Source organism: Morone saxatilis, unplaced genomic scaffold (genome assembly GCF_004916995.1).
Source record: "Morone saxatilis isolate NCDOM2014 unplaced genomic scaffold, NCSU_SB_2.0 Contig18, whole genome shotgun sequence".
Taxonomy (NCBI): Eukaryota; Metazoa; Chordata; class Actinopteri; family Moronidae; genus Morone; species Morone saxatilis.
Genome location: NW_023339740.1, coordinates 23,350,313 through 23,365,486, shown reverse-complemented (window position 1 = coordinate 23,365,486; position 15,174 = coordinate 23,350,313). Strand labels below are relative to the sequence as shown.

The 15,174-nt window shown below is 37.9% G+C and overlaps 1 protein-coding gene across 1 annotated transcript; it reads left to right on the top strand.

Moving 5' to 3' along the window:
• The first annotated feature begins 1,347 nt into the window (after positions 1 to 1,347).
• Positions 1,348 to 13,956, top strand: lactbl1b (lactamase, beta-like 1b). Its single transcript, XM_035662268.1, has 6 exons — positions 1,348 to 1,468; positions 3,744 to 3,850; positions 6,678 to 6,835; positions 9,730 to 9,977; positions 11,524 to 11,629; positions 12,781 to 13,956. Exons 1-6 carry the CDS (start codon positions 1,363 to 1,365, stop codon positions 13,757 to 13,759), a joined length of 1,704 nt encoding a protein of 567 aa, XP_035518161.1. The 5' UTR covers positions 1,348 to 1,362; the 3' UTR covers positions 13,760 to 13,956.
• The last annotated feature ends 1,218 nt before the right edge of the window (positions 13,957 to 15,174 follow it).

The window sequence follows — 15,174 nt, the reverse complement described above, 5'->3', positions numbered from 1 at the left end:
AAGTATTAGTATTTTTATATATCTTAAAATTACTTTATTAGTATTTCCTGAAATTATCAACCAGAGATAATAAAAAGGCTAAATACTTTGGTATAAAGTGGTATACATCCTTATATCACCCAACCCTACTACTGCTCACTGTCAGATAAGATGAGCAGACTTACTGATGCAGTTTATTTCTTATACACTGACAGTATTACTGCTATGTAAAAAAAAATTGTAGACTGTTAGAGCATAACAACATTTTATGTAATTTAGTATAGATCATATGGTATAAACACATTACAGTTTTTTCTGTTCCATCAACTCTTCCTTTTTGCAAAAATGATACAACAGTTTGGCTGTAGTCTGTGTGAACAAGCAAGTAATTTGTTTTCTTTGGCAAATAACTGCTCTTGCTATGGTTTCAAAATGTTAAATATAACAAACAAAATATGCAAACACATACTCTTGGACTCTCTTAGACTCATTTTTGTGCTGTCTGTATATGTGTATGTTAGCTGGCAGTGCATCTTATCTGAGGTCATTATCTAAATTCTCCTCAAAACCCCAAATCATCCGTCATTTCCTTCACCCACATCATCCATATTCGCTGCACCCAAGTGACTTTTCAGCTCATGCTCTGGCTAAAAGGCACACCCTATCACCCCATCTCGTCCTGTGTTGGCTGCGTGGGTGCCATCTTTGTCAGCTCGTGCGGCTCGTTGGTGGGCTCCACACGGCGAAGCTGGACTGCAGTGAATTGATTCACAGGGATTAGGGATTAGGACTTCCCTGGCTGCTTTGGTGGAGTAAATCTGGGGATTATGATGTCAACAGCCTGTGGCTGCAGGAGAGGAAATTGAATTGTAAGAGACGGGAGCGCCGATGGCCCAGGATTACTGCACAGTCAGTGAGAAATCAGAGATGGAAGTCCATGTCTGTTCCTTTCTCCTGCTCAGGAAAACCTCCATGGAGCACAATTCATTGCCCCTGGGGTGTAGGAATCACTTACAAAGTAGGAATAACTCTAAGTAAATGTTTAGGATGTTGATTGAGTGATAAGAAGATTTCTGTGTCACTGGTAATCCAGTCCCTCCAGCTCTGGCCTGTGAAGCATCAGGTGGTGAGTACTGTTAAGTGCAAGGGATCACTTGGAGCTGACAGGGATTTCTGCTTTATTTTTACAACAGCTAACATGGAGGAGAATATCTGGTCAGAGAATCCACAAATATGGGAAACTTTTACAAATGTATGACCCAACAATTTTACACTCATTGCTAACCTGCTGTGTCTTGTTGTGTTTGTGTATTCAAGCCAAGCCCTGCTGTGGCTGCTCCTGCTGCAACTGTTAAATTTGAAGGACTGACTAAAACCAACAGGATGAAGGTGAAATGGACCCAGCTGGGTTTGGTGTTTTTCCTCGTTTTATCACTGGTGATGACAGGATGCTTCTTCTGGCAATATCAGCTGCCAAAACTTCTGCCAGGTAAGACCAAACACTACTGATAACCACATTGCATGAGGGTTTTTTTTTTTCTTTCTGTCTGAAATATGTCAGGAGAAGATTGTCTTGAAGCTGAGCAATCTTCATCATAGCCAGTCTTTATATATTCACACTGAAGTTTTTCCAATGGACTTTTGAGGTACTGTTCAAGACCACATATTTGTTCAGGTTAACTTAAATATAAAAACTGACCTCTGAACTTTAAAAAGAAGGATGGGCAAGAGTGTAACAAGAGGATCTATGAAATGGAAAATAATATTCATAGGTATCTTTTCGTTAGTGTAATCACCTGAATATAGAAATCATTATGTCTTTGTTACCATAGAATGAGCCGTTTTTATCAACAGACACCACAGGTTCCCTTCCATAGAGTCTGCCATGTTGAACCACCATGTTTCTGAAGTAGCCCAGAAGGCACAAACCAAACACTGGCTGTAGATGGGGCCATTTGTGTTTTTAGAAAGGGAGGGTGAAACGAGGGAGTTGCAATCTATAAGTGTTATTCAGGAACTATCTGTCTGTCATAGGCTGAACTTTTCTTCAATGAAGCATTCAAGTCTAATTATAAAGTCAAACTTACCAAAGTCAGTCGTGAGAAGAGTGAAAACATTTTTTCCATCGAGAAAAGCCCTCAGTACAGTTCATTGCTCTTCTTTTTTAAATTAAGAAATACTTTTAGAATACAGTTATGATATAACTGATGCTACCAGCATCTACAAAACACTGACCATTAGCATCTACAAAACACTGACCATTAAACCGCGCTTGTGCCGTAGCTTCCAGTAGTCTTCATAGGGTGTTGATTGATCCGGGTTACGAACGCAAACACCACAAACGCATAGGTTGAAGCGAGATAGATTCTTGCGTGATCTCGGGACTTTGTGAGTTCAGCTGCCTCACAAGATTACATTGTAACTGATAATAATTGTGTAATACAGGGGCAGGATGAGCTACAGGTAAAAGAGACCGGCAAGTAACTGAAAATGGTCGCTGGTTCAATTCCTGGTACCGATAGGAAGGTGTAATCCAGCTGTGAGATGGGGACTGAAGCCAGAGCAAGGCACTGAACCCCAAAACTGTTACAGGGGCACTACAGGCAACTCTGCGCTCTTAAATTCAGTGAGACTGTGACATCCAGTTACTGTACGCTCTACCTTGTTTATTGCATTTAACACTGAATCGCAGCTGTTAGCTTGCAGCAATGCTCTTTCTTATCTGATCTCAACCTCAGATCCTATTGCAACTTTGATCAAATCAATAGATTATTCTCTCATAATTAACTGATATAGATCTTATAATTAAGAGATAAAAACCATTTGTTAATAGTATGATCTTTATCTTGTTACTGTTAGATAAAGCCCACAGTTGTGCTTGCTGGGAGCGCTGGCAGCATCGTAACAAGTTCAAGATCTCAGATGGTAGTGTCAATTAAAACAGGGTAAACAATTGTAACTTGACAGAAAGGTGATCATTTCTCAGACAGTACAGGTTGTAGTTTAAAAGTCAAAAGAATACAGACAACATTCAAGATTGACATTTGAAATAAATGACAGTGAAATGTTTTTTTATTTGTGATCCCTTTAATCCAGGAAAATCAGTGTAAACGTCAAACACAGCGCCAGAATATATCAACCCTTCAGCTGTAGAAGTGGTGCTTCAGATCATTCAGTTTAGTTTAAAGGTGTTGACACTTAATTAAGTCACCTCAACAGGCTCTTTAGTGTAATTTCTTCAAACAGAGTGCACAGCCAAAATGCTTTATTCTTTAAACCGCACTGTATAAGTTTATAATCTCTACATGACTCTGTATGAATAAAGTAACATCAGGTGTCATTATTAATGGGAAACGCACAGCTCCACAGGTTCTTCATTCATACACCTTTTTATATACCAAAAAACAATTATTTTTCATGTACAGCAGTCATTTGGAATGAAAAGCCAAATGGCGGCCTGAACATACTGAAATATCGTTGTTCATTTAGACTTCACAGTGAGAGCAGGATGCACCTCTTTTGATCAGCGACTTGTACATGATACATCCTGTCAAATCGTATCCCGTAAGATCAATGGGATTCATCGGGAAGCAGTGGGAATTAATGAATCCCTAAGCCGTCCAATTATACCACATTATGCTGGGCTTCTATGCCGTCAATACATTTTTCTATCAAATACCAAGTTGGAATTACAATAGCCTGTCCCCCCTTGTGCTTCCTTGACTCTTTATTTCTCTCTTTCTCATTTCCCATCCGTCGGCCAGATGAAGGGATGGGTCGCAATGCCAATTCAGAGATGATGTGTCCCCGTTTCCCTGAGCCTCTCCCGCTGGAGCATCCTATCCCCAGCCTGAAAGAGGCCCTGGAAAAGGTGAGAGGAGTCATTCATCGTGCACAGATTTAAATCTGTGGTCGTATTTCTATCATGCTCACTCAAGTCCAGGGAAATTTACAGGCTGGCTGTTGTAATCCTTCACACCAAATGCTGTTGCAGTCGGCAGAAGGAGATTAAAGACATAGTAGATGAAAAACTAAGTGTCACGAGACAAAAGGTTGTGCTTCTTTTTGCAGGGAGCAACGGAGTTCCCACTTGATCGAACACGTGCAATGAAATAAATATCGACACCCCAAAAAGAATCTGAGAATAAACAGTCATAGGTACACATTAGTAATGAGGGCATAACTGTAGGAATCAAAGAATATCAGCAAAATCAAAAATCAAAATTTGACTCATTAATTTAAAGTTGAGTAGAAGTTTGCCAGTACTGAAAAAAAAGCTTCTTTCATCTCAAACACTTAAAACCACATGAAATGTTTTTGTATTCATTACAGTGAACCTTTCGCTAATGGCTGCCATGTGAGCACCTTGAAAATAAATTGAATCGAAACTTTCTTTAATTCATTTTGAAGAATAATTGTGTTTTACCTTCATTTCACAAATAAAAGACGCTGATTTCTCCTAATGGAATATAATTTATAGACTGTGCTCATTAAACTAATATCTTTGGCAAAATGGGACATCAAAGTAATTGCTCTGGGGTTTCATATTGCAGTTGATGAAAGATATTTGCCAAAGTAAAAGCGCACAGAACTAAATATAAAAACACTGTGAGAGACCACATTTGGGCGTTAATCTTGGCTGTGTCACTTTGTACATGTTGTTATCAACCATAGACACATGGCTTCATGTCTGTCATACCTAAAGGAAGTTACATTGTCTGTCCTGCAGTGGTGGAAGAAGTATTCAGATCCTTAACTTCAAGGAGTTTTTAACTGGTGATAAATGTGATAATGATGCCTCTATATGACCTACATAAGCAGACAAGACCATCATGGAGAAGATTGGCTATTTCTGTGTAGTTATTCTTAATGCCTGCCTCTGGGTCGGATTTGTCTAATCCCCCCTTGAAATCAATGAAACGAGGCAGTGGAAACAGTCCATACGGGCTGCCTGAATCTGTGTTGCTACAAGTAAAAGCACCAATGTTATAATGTATTATAAATATAATGTATTTTAAATCCCACTTAAGTAAAAGAAGTATTATGAGCAAAATCTACCTAAAGCATTAAACGTAAAAGTACTTGTTCTGCACATTGTTAATACTGATGGATCAATGTGTAAGCTGCATTTTAATGTTGAGGTGGAGCTAGTTTTACCTACTGTGTTAGTTACAGTTAGGTGTGTTAGTCCAGTGGTTCCCAACCTAGGGGTCGGTCCCCGACAAAGGGTCACAAGGTAAATCTGTGTTGATGAAGCAGAAAGGAAGAAAATGTTAACATCTGCAACACAAATCTGAAGTAAAAATTTATCAATTTTAGTTATTTATTAGTTTGCAGAATGAGTGAAAATAATTTCTTAAAATCTATTTTTATAGACTTGCCTTTATGTCTTTTTACTTTATTCTATTTTATTTCATTTTTTATTTTAACATTTTATTTTAATTTTATTTGTATGGCTTCTATTCTGCTTATATTGTTGTATTTTGGTATTATATTTAATTCAATTTTTTCTACCACAACGTTAATTTTGTTTTGTCTGCCAAAGCACTTTAAGCTTTTTAATTATTATTATTAATAATTAAAAAGCTTAGAAAGCTTAAAAAATGTATAATTATGCTTATTACAGGGTTGTTATTTTTAGTAACAGTAGCTGTCACATAAATGTAGTGGTGTAAGAAGTAAAATATTTCCCTCTGAAAAGTAGAAAAAAGTAAAAAGTAGCAACATGGAAAAACGGGATCAAACCACCAACCTGATTAGTGAGCAACCGCCTCTACCTCCTGAGCCACAGCCGCCCCAAAAGTGTTCTCAGGAATATGTTATGATGTGCCTTTAGTCTCGATGAATCCAAATTGCATGAGGGCGGAGAATATGACAAGAGGAAACTCAGAAGCAGGGCTTGTGCTGGCAGAGAAATGTACATTTGGGTAACAATGCACAATATCCAGCAGTTAAATGAATGACCCATTGCGTTTCATACGTAGAAAATGTGATTAATATGTTGCTCACAGCTTCGATTTGCAGATAAAGTGACTTTTCTTTCTAAGTGAACATAATGATAGAGCTGTTGATGGGCAGGTGGCACATTGGTGGTAAATTCAGCTCTTGAAAATTATATGTAAAAGCTTCCACTTCATGTACCTACTCCACTTTGTGGAGTCTAAGACTGTGTTCAAACCTCAATTTTAAGATCTCATTTTAAGTTGAGAACATTTTCATTTGAGGTTTTACTTTAGTATTATTTCTAATGGCCAGATGATTTTCACTTGCTTGTGAGTGTTCAAGGACTGCAAATACACTTGACTTGACTTGTCTTTTAATTAAAAGAAAGAAAAACATTCAAACTTCCGCCCGAATATTTTATGTGCAATATAAACGTATCTATTACACTTTTTTAGACATTGAATAATCTTTTCAAATAATGAAATAATATATATATTTTAGTTGAAAACCATGTTAAAAATGTTAATGTACATTTAGGCAAATATGCTTATCCACTTTCTTGTCAAGACAAGATCAAAACCACTCTTGTAGTCTACTGAATGAAACTACAGCCAGCAGGTTAGCTCGGCTTAGCTTAAAGACTGGAAGCAGAGGGAAACAGCTAGCCTGTGTTCTTTAAGGCAAATCTTTTTTCTCCATATAAATTGGACACATTTCCAGAAGAAACTCCTCACTTCCTGCTCTGTCTCTTCCAGGTGGACGTTATGCTTCGGCAGAACATCAACCCTATCAGCCTCCCCTCTCTGTCGGCCATTGTGATCTTAAATGACACCGTTTTGTGGACCGGCAATTTTGGAAAAAGGAATAGCAGTGACCCTCTCTCCGGACCCCCCAACGAGTACACAATTTACAGGTGAGTGCTGCACTGAAAAACACCAATGTCACAGATTTAAAACTTTCATCTTGTCATCAGGCCACTAAAAGTACAGAAATTAGAATAAAATACCCATCAATAAATTTATATAAAATAAGAACAGATGGGTAAAACAACAAATATAAGAAATAAAATTAAATAGAACTAAAGATTAAAATAGGTGTTTTACTTTAATAAAGGCTTTTTTTAAGTGGTGATTGAAAAGATGACTTCGAGAAATGGTTGTCGTGTCAATTAGCTACTCAATTATGCTTTCTGCAAATGGAGCACTTCACACTACCTCAAATAATTGTCTCATAACATTTCATATTTCCCTGTAGTTGGTACAACATTATATTGTTCTTTCCACTTAACTTCCTTTTAAATTATTAGGAAATTACAGACCTGTAATAAGGGTTTAAATGTCTCGACACACTGCCAGGAATAATATTTTGGTGTGGAAATACTTACTTATACTTACTTATTTTTCATTTTATTTTAGTTGAATCAAGTTTAGGTGTATGAACACCTCTCAAGGCCACTTAAACCCCAATTTTCCACATGACCTGTGGATCAGGGCTGTCACTCATTAAACACTGATGTCTGCTTTTGTGGATTTTCTGTCAGTAAAGTCTCTTTACATAGTTGCTATCACTGCTCTTTCTCACTAACCTGCTTTTTTTTTCTTTCATTGATTCTGTTGCTGCAGTCTAAAACATAAAACACATAGTTCTCTATGCTGCAGATGAATGTGTTTTCATTATCATATCGTCATCATATCACCCTAATTCATTGTAGCTTACTAGACCGATACAATTGTACAATTGATGCAATTTATATTTTTCATGTAAAAAAACAAACAGACAATTGTAAAGAGAGCTGGTTTTGACCGTCCTTCACTATCTGGCCACCCATATGACAAATTTCAGTGGGTGCAACACATCTGCACAGTAGCTTCTTTGATGTGTAATTAATGATGCAGCATGATGGTGATAATGTTACACCTGGATGCCTGATGGTTTTTCTGAAGCAGCTGCTTTAGAGTGTGTTCAGCAGGTCTCCAGGGGAAAGGAAATCTACATAAAACCAGTTGCATTTACAGTTATCATAAGAACAGATCATTGATAGTACTGTATATCAAATAATATATGATATAATAAACAAAAGACCTGAGCTACAGCAGATTTTAGTGGATTTCTCTCTAAAACAAAGAAAACTGGAAAATAAACTGAAAGCTAAACCTGGGCCAGTCCTCAGAATCACAGTGTACATAGTTTAACACACGAGCCATAAGTCCATTGCAATCAATAAACCTACAGCGGAAAGCTGCTCACACAAAATCAAAGCCGTCCCGAATGACAGATCATTGGGTCAATATGAGCTATGCTGGCAGCGTGACAGGTGGTTCTGGATTTGGAGAGTCAGACTGGGTACTCTTCAAACCATGTGTGTCTGAGTGGAAGTAAGGGCGGCATGTCAGCAGTTGGCCACATGAAAACATGACTACAGCCATGCTAGCAGAAGATAGAGATGTAGAGATATGTCAGTCTGTATGTAAAAAGCTTTTATAATTGTTATCTTGCCAACTGACTTGATTAGGTACTTACCTCTTACTTAGAGGTTGACTTTTAGTCTCTAAGCTGAGACTCTACAATTTAAGTGATAAAATATAATGGCATCTTTAATTTGATCCAAAATGCCAACATATCAAACTCACATTTCGCACAAAGCAGACTGTCAGGGAAACGTGAAATTGTCGATGCAAGACAACCCTGCTGACATGATCTTTTGTTAGTTCAGAGAGTCAAAGCCACAGAAGACATACAACCACATTCTCACAATGAGTAGCACTCACTGTGTTGTTTAGGTATAAAATTGGTGGAATAGCCTTTTAAAAGACAGCGCGTGCTGTGTGTGAGTTGTAATTACACCGGTAATTAGTGACCAGTCCCACAAACATAGACAGAAATAGAAAATCAAATGTCCTCATTAAATTGTTTCAAATGTCAAACTGCCAGACAGCAACATGCAAACACACATAATAAGTACAGCCCCAATCAATCTGCAACCATTGTATTACTTGTATAACAAGTGTCACCAGCACATTTAACTCTTTGAAGTGTGACATTTTAAATAGATTCAAGATTTACTGATTTCTTTCAGATGTATATATTTTTTTGTAAATATCAACTTTCATGATTTTGCCAGAGATGAATGTGAATGTTGAAAATTCACTTTCACTCTCAGTGTTTGCTGTCAAAACTCCCTTTTTAACATCTACCTACACTACCTACCTTTTGTAGTAACACACCTCAGGAAAATGTAAAAAATTAGGTGTGTCCACTGATCATCATGATGTAAAATCTATAGATTAAAGAATCCACAATTGGGGGAATATGTTATTTTTTAAAGCAATTTGTCATCATACTGAGGTTTAAATAGTTTGTAACACCCATAAAATGAGGTGTAATGCGTTAATTAGTGAGCTTTAGACGTGCTGGTAGGTGGATTTTGTTATTTTTGTACAGAGCAAGGCTAGCTGTTTTCCCCTGTTTCCAGTATTTATACTAAGCGAGGCAAACCAGCTGCTGGCTGCAGTTTCATCTTTACCCTACAGACATGAAAGTGTTATTAAGTTACAATTTTGTCTGTTGAAAAGCCATATATTTATTTTAATCGGACTCAACATAGTTTTTTCTTTTCAACCAAGTCTATTATGAGCTATTCATTTTAAGTAACTGCCAGGCAGAAGGCAAAAGACATGTTAATGGGGAATCAATAGAAAGTAAAAAAGAAAGACAAAGCTGGCTGGTGAGACACTGTAAACAAACATGAAGACACAATTTTCTGTCAGATTCTAAAACAATCACTCTGCTCTGTTATCTGTCTTTCAGAATTGCCAGCCTATCCAAAATCTTCCCGACGCTGATGCTGTACAGACTGTGGGAGGACGGGAAGATTGGCTCCCTAGATGACCCTCTGGAGAAATATGTGGATAACTTCACCATCAAAAACCCTCTGGGGAAGACGCGAGACTCTGAGCTAAAATATGTGACAGATGGCCTGATATTTCTGGACAGTGGGGAGGTTCAGATCCGCTCCTCCTCGGTCACCTTGCGCAGGATGGCCAGCCAGCTCTCAGGTACATTCAAAGGATGTTACAGAGCAACTTTGAATCGAACGGATTCCAGTGAGCCAACAGCTGGGATATGACACAAGGCTTTGAGATGTAATCAGATATAGTATGTCCCTTCTACAGTACATATAAGGCAGTTATTTTTGTGTGTTGGGCTACATTTGAAAGACAGTTTGTGTTTGTTTTTAATTCTGGTGCGGGATATGGACACTTGTACACCCACAGGAGCTGACCTGTAGGAACTAAAAGGATGGAATAAAAACAAACAAAAGAGGAGGAAGAAGAAGAGGTTCCTCGTATAAGATTTTTCAAAAGGTTTATAGGGATGAAAGATTAAAGCTCTTACTTTTTATTTATCAGTTTTAGAGTTCAAACAATTAGTCAATTGGCAAAAAAATGAATCAGCAACTAATTCAATGTTAAAGATCCCTTCGAGACAAATTAGTTAACAAATAGTCTGTTTGGATCAATAATGCATGTCTGATTGTATATTATATTATAATTATATAAATATAATTTCCACATTAAAGTCCTTAAACATTCATTGTGTAGGATTTATTGAGCAGTGAAACCTCAAGTAAATCCCAAAAGGTCCTATCTAGAGCCAGTGTTTGGTTTTTCCGTTCTGGGCTACTGTAGAAACATGGCGGTTTACCATTGTCGACTTCATGGAAGGCAACCTGCAGCCTCTGTAGATAAAAATGGTTAATTCTAAGGTAACAAAAACACAACAATTTCTATATCCAGGTGATTATACACTAATGAAAATGTACCTGTGAATATTATATTTGATTTCGGCAAATAAATCCTGTTAAATGTTACACACTGGAACTTTAAAAAACTTTTTCTACCTCATTAAAAATTCTAATAATCTATGAATATGCAAAATTTGATAATTTCTAAAATAAGTTTGTCTCCTACTTCACTGTAAAGTCCATTCTCAGTGTATGTGCACTCACAATTATGTGAATAATGTGAAAACATCCTTCTAGTGTCAAACCCGGCACCTACATCATTCTGCACTAAACATCCAACTGTAGGAACAAGAAGATAAACATATCTTTGAGTAGTATCAGAAGTAACTGATTTCAACACTGAGCCGAAGCAAATGGTTAAAAAAAGTTGAGAAATAAATCTTCTAGTTTATAATTAGATGTTGCAGGTAACAACAGTGAAATTAAACATTTAGTACCTGAGCTGTTCAGATATATACCGGAAACTTTCCACAGTAACATCCATATATTGACCAAAGAGCTGCTATGATCGTGCACAAAAACAGGCACCTATTTATCTGAAGAAGCTTTTAAATTTTTAAAACTTCCCTCTGTGTGATGAATTAATATAAAATACATGAGAAACGCCTGAGACAAGAAGAGTCATGAATCTTTAAATGCTCTGTGACAGCTGATCATTGAGGTATCAAGGCTGAACATAATAATCATATATTATTTAATATAAAAAGTGAAATGAAATGAGAAATATAATCACAATTCATCTGTTATGCTTGGTTTTTTTTTTTTATTTGACACTGTTTCACTGTGGGCTGATCCAGGCCTACCCAGGAGACTGCGGGCCACAAATCTGCTTTGGAAAGGAAAAACACAATCTGCGATCAATCTTCTACAAGATGATGTCCTTGTCGCAGACCCAGGCACCAAGTAAGATTTGCTATGCTGGGTTGATTTCAGTATTTCAATGTGTACATTTTCATTGTGCCAACTGGGATTGTAATTGCATGAAAATGTCTATTTTCAGTGTTGTTTGTTTATTAGTCCAGATTTAATACAACTAGCAGTGTTTGAAAGTACCTCTTCAAACGTCTAGTTTTCCTGAATTTGGAAGAAAGACATAAAAAACATATTGCAGTCATTTTTACTTGAATGCTTAATCCTTACATCAGTGTGATTTTGACTAAAGATGCCAGGATTTGAGGCATTTTACGACGATTCAGTGATGCCTTGAAGAGATCATTCAAAATAATTGAAGTGCACTATTACCTTCAGTACATACATCTCATTTTGTTTAAATATTACTATCATTTTACCTGAGTAGGGTTTAATAATTAAATGTCAGGTCTAATTACCAAAAATCCCTCTGTGAGTATTATCCTAATATAATATATAATATAACTGGCAAAATATTTTACCTTAAATTAAATAAAAAAAAACTTTCAAATTAAAGTTTAATATCCAAGAGACCAACACTTTTTATTAAACCTGCAGGGGAGTTTTGGGACTGAGCTCCAGTGTTTAAAATGTATGCTTTTTAGACTCCCTGAATGCTTTGTGGTTATTTATTTTATTTCATTTATTTTATTTGCTGTTATTGTTATTATTATACTTTTTATGTACAATATTAAACATAAATAATTTGATTTATTGTATCACAGTTAGCTTGAAGCTAATTTTTACGTGCAGTTCCAATTTTTTGTTATTACCCGACAACCTCACTGCGATGACAAGATACCAGAAAGTTCCTCCCAGCCAAGAAGCGTTCTTGTTGTTTTTTTGTATAACGTGTTAATTTGTGAGCTTTAGAGATGCTGGTAGACAGATTTGTTTGCCTTTGGACAGATAAGCTGTTTCCTCCATTTTCAGTCTTTATACTAAGCTATGCTAAATACAGCTGGCTGTAGCTCCATATTTATCCTACAAATAACAGAGTGGTATCCACCTTCTCATTTAATTCTCGATAAGAAAGCCAGTATTAAATATTGAACTATTTCAGAAAATCATTTTTTCTCATATTTTCTGTATGAACAATAAGATATTTGTGACACTCACCATCTCTTTAACTTCATTCCTTCCAGATGTCACTACAGCAACCTCGCCTTTTCTCTGCTGGCTCATGTGATGGCCGAGCGCGTGGCCTCCGTTGACTACCAGCGGTGGATCACAGACAACATCCTGGACCGGCTGGGGATGGAGGACACCGGCTTCGACATCACCCCGGGGCTTCAGGGCCAGATGGCCGTGGGAGTGTACTCTAGTGGAAAACCAGCCCCACTCTATGACCTGGGCTGGTACCGGCCTTCCGGTCAGATGTTCTCCACTGCCGCAGACTTGGCCAAGCTTGCCATGATGCTGCTGGGTGCTTACCACCGCAAGCTGCTGGAGCCAGACTCATTGAAGATCATGCTGACCCCGCTCTTCAGGTGCGATAAGGACTACTTTGCCAACCGCACTGGGACGCCGTGGGAGGTGAACGAGCAGATGGGATACGAGGTGGTGCGTAAAGATGGCGATCTGGACGGCTACTCTGCCACCTTCTCCCTGGTGCCCAGATTGAAGCTTGGTCTGGTGGTGCTAATGGCTGGCAGCCGGTCTCAGAACCAGGATCTGGTCACAAAAGCCTACAACCTCATCATCCCAGCTATAGAAAAAGCCTTTAGGGAGGCCAAGAAGATCCTCTTTGCCCCCCCAAACCCAGAACGTTACATCGGCTTTTTCACCTACAGCAACATCACCTTCTACGAGATTAAAGTTGGGACGGACGGAGTTCTGGTGATGCAACAGTTTGGGCCTCAGATAGAAGAGCTGATCCCAGAGAAGTACAGGACAATAAAGCTCAACTACCTGGTTGACCGGGTGTTCAGAGTGGTTTTTGAAAAAGAGTACCCCTGTGTTTTGCGAGTTGGCACGGCCTCGGTGTCCCTGGAAGCCCAAGATGGCCAATTATTTAACTTCTACACGTTCGACAAGCGGGGTTTGTCCCCTGGTTTTGATGCACCAGGACTGAACACGTATAATGTGGTCAGAATAGCCCGCAGGCCAACCTTCTCAAGCTGAACTGCAGCAAGGCTGCGTCCTACAGACAAGTCGTGTGTCCTTGGGATATGTGAGGGACTGTAAACAAAAAAAAGGATGTGAATATTGAAAGACCAAATGGAAAAGTTGGGGTCACAGTATTTGTCAAAGTTAGGATTGTGTGCTTGATTTACAGCAAGTGCAAAGAGTGACGTATAATGTCTTGCACAGAAAATTAATTTCTCTGCTGAATGATGTATTTGACTGTCCTCTTCACACTGGTCCTTCATTATGCCTCTTAACTGAACACCCACATTATGGTGATAAGGTGCTTGTGTTTTTCCTGCTTTAATTGAAACCTCTCTTACATTGTCTTTGTCTCTTCTGTCCTTGAGTTTTCATGAGAGAGAACAGCAGAACATTGGCTCCTGTTGTGGTCATTCACATGAATATTTACACATATTTAATTTTCAATTCTTGGACCATGACTGCAGTTTCACAGATTCCTCGGCTCATACATATTTATCCTCCATTGGTGAAGGGAAAAGATAATTTAATTCATTTGTGTGGCTATAAACCATGCTTTTGGCAGGTAAAATCAGGACATTTTCATGGCTCACAGTATGTATGCATCACTTTTACTAAAATACTGACGTTGCCACAGACGTGGAACTTCTGATTTAGTGGCACCAATCATGCACTTACATGATGTAAGATGTAAAATATTTTCCCTCCCCAATAAGAAGCGATTAAGGACAGAGAGGCTTTTGGTTTCCTGTGTGACTCTTTGCTGTTTAATCCCTAAAAAATGGACTCCAAATCTCTAACACCAATATGAATAATACACTGCCCAGACTGCTGCAGGAAAGTGACGGATTTGAGTGTACAAAAATAACCCTGCTAAGGCAAGTCCTGATATTTTACCTTTCATTTGAGATTGCCTATCTGATGGTGTGATGGAAATGGAATGCATATTGAAAACTTTGCTTACTCTTGAAGCATCAGGTGCGACAAGGGAGATCAAGGAAAAGTGAATGCCATGCTGACTAAAATATAAATCTATTGTATCCACATTATTCAGCTTTGGATGAAATATTGAAACTGGCATTTAAATATGCAATGCATTGTTGTCACAGCCCACAGATTGAAGTTCAGTCTGAAGGATAGTGGGAGGAAAAACTAATTTGGGTCATGCTGTATTGTAAGCCATACTGAAACAAAACATGTAAATTATACCCTGTGTTGATTCTATGCTATTATTGAGGCTTGTTATTTTGGGTAAGATGTCAGATGAGGCTAATGCAGCCGGCAGAAATGCAACAATCACACAATGCAATCATGATGATGAATACGACTTGTCAGCATTATGCTGCATTTATATTTCAGCCAGTAACAAAACATCAAACATAACCTGACATTAACATCTGTAAAGAAAATAATAGCTACGTGTGGACAGC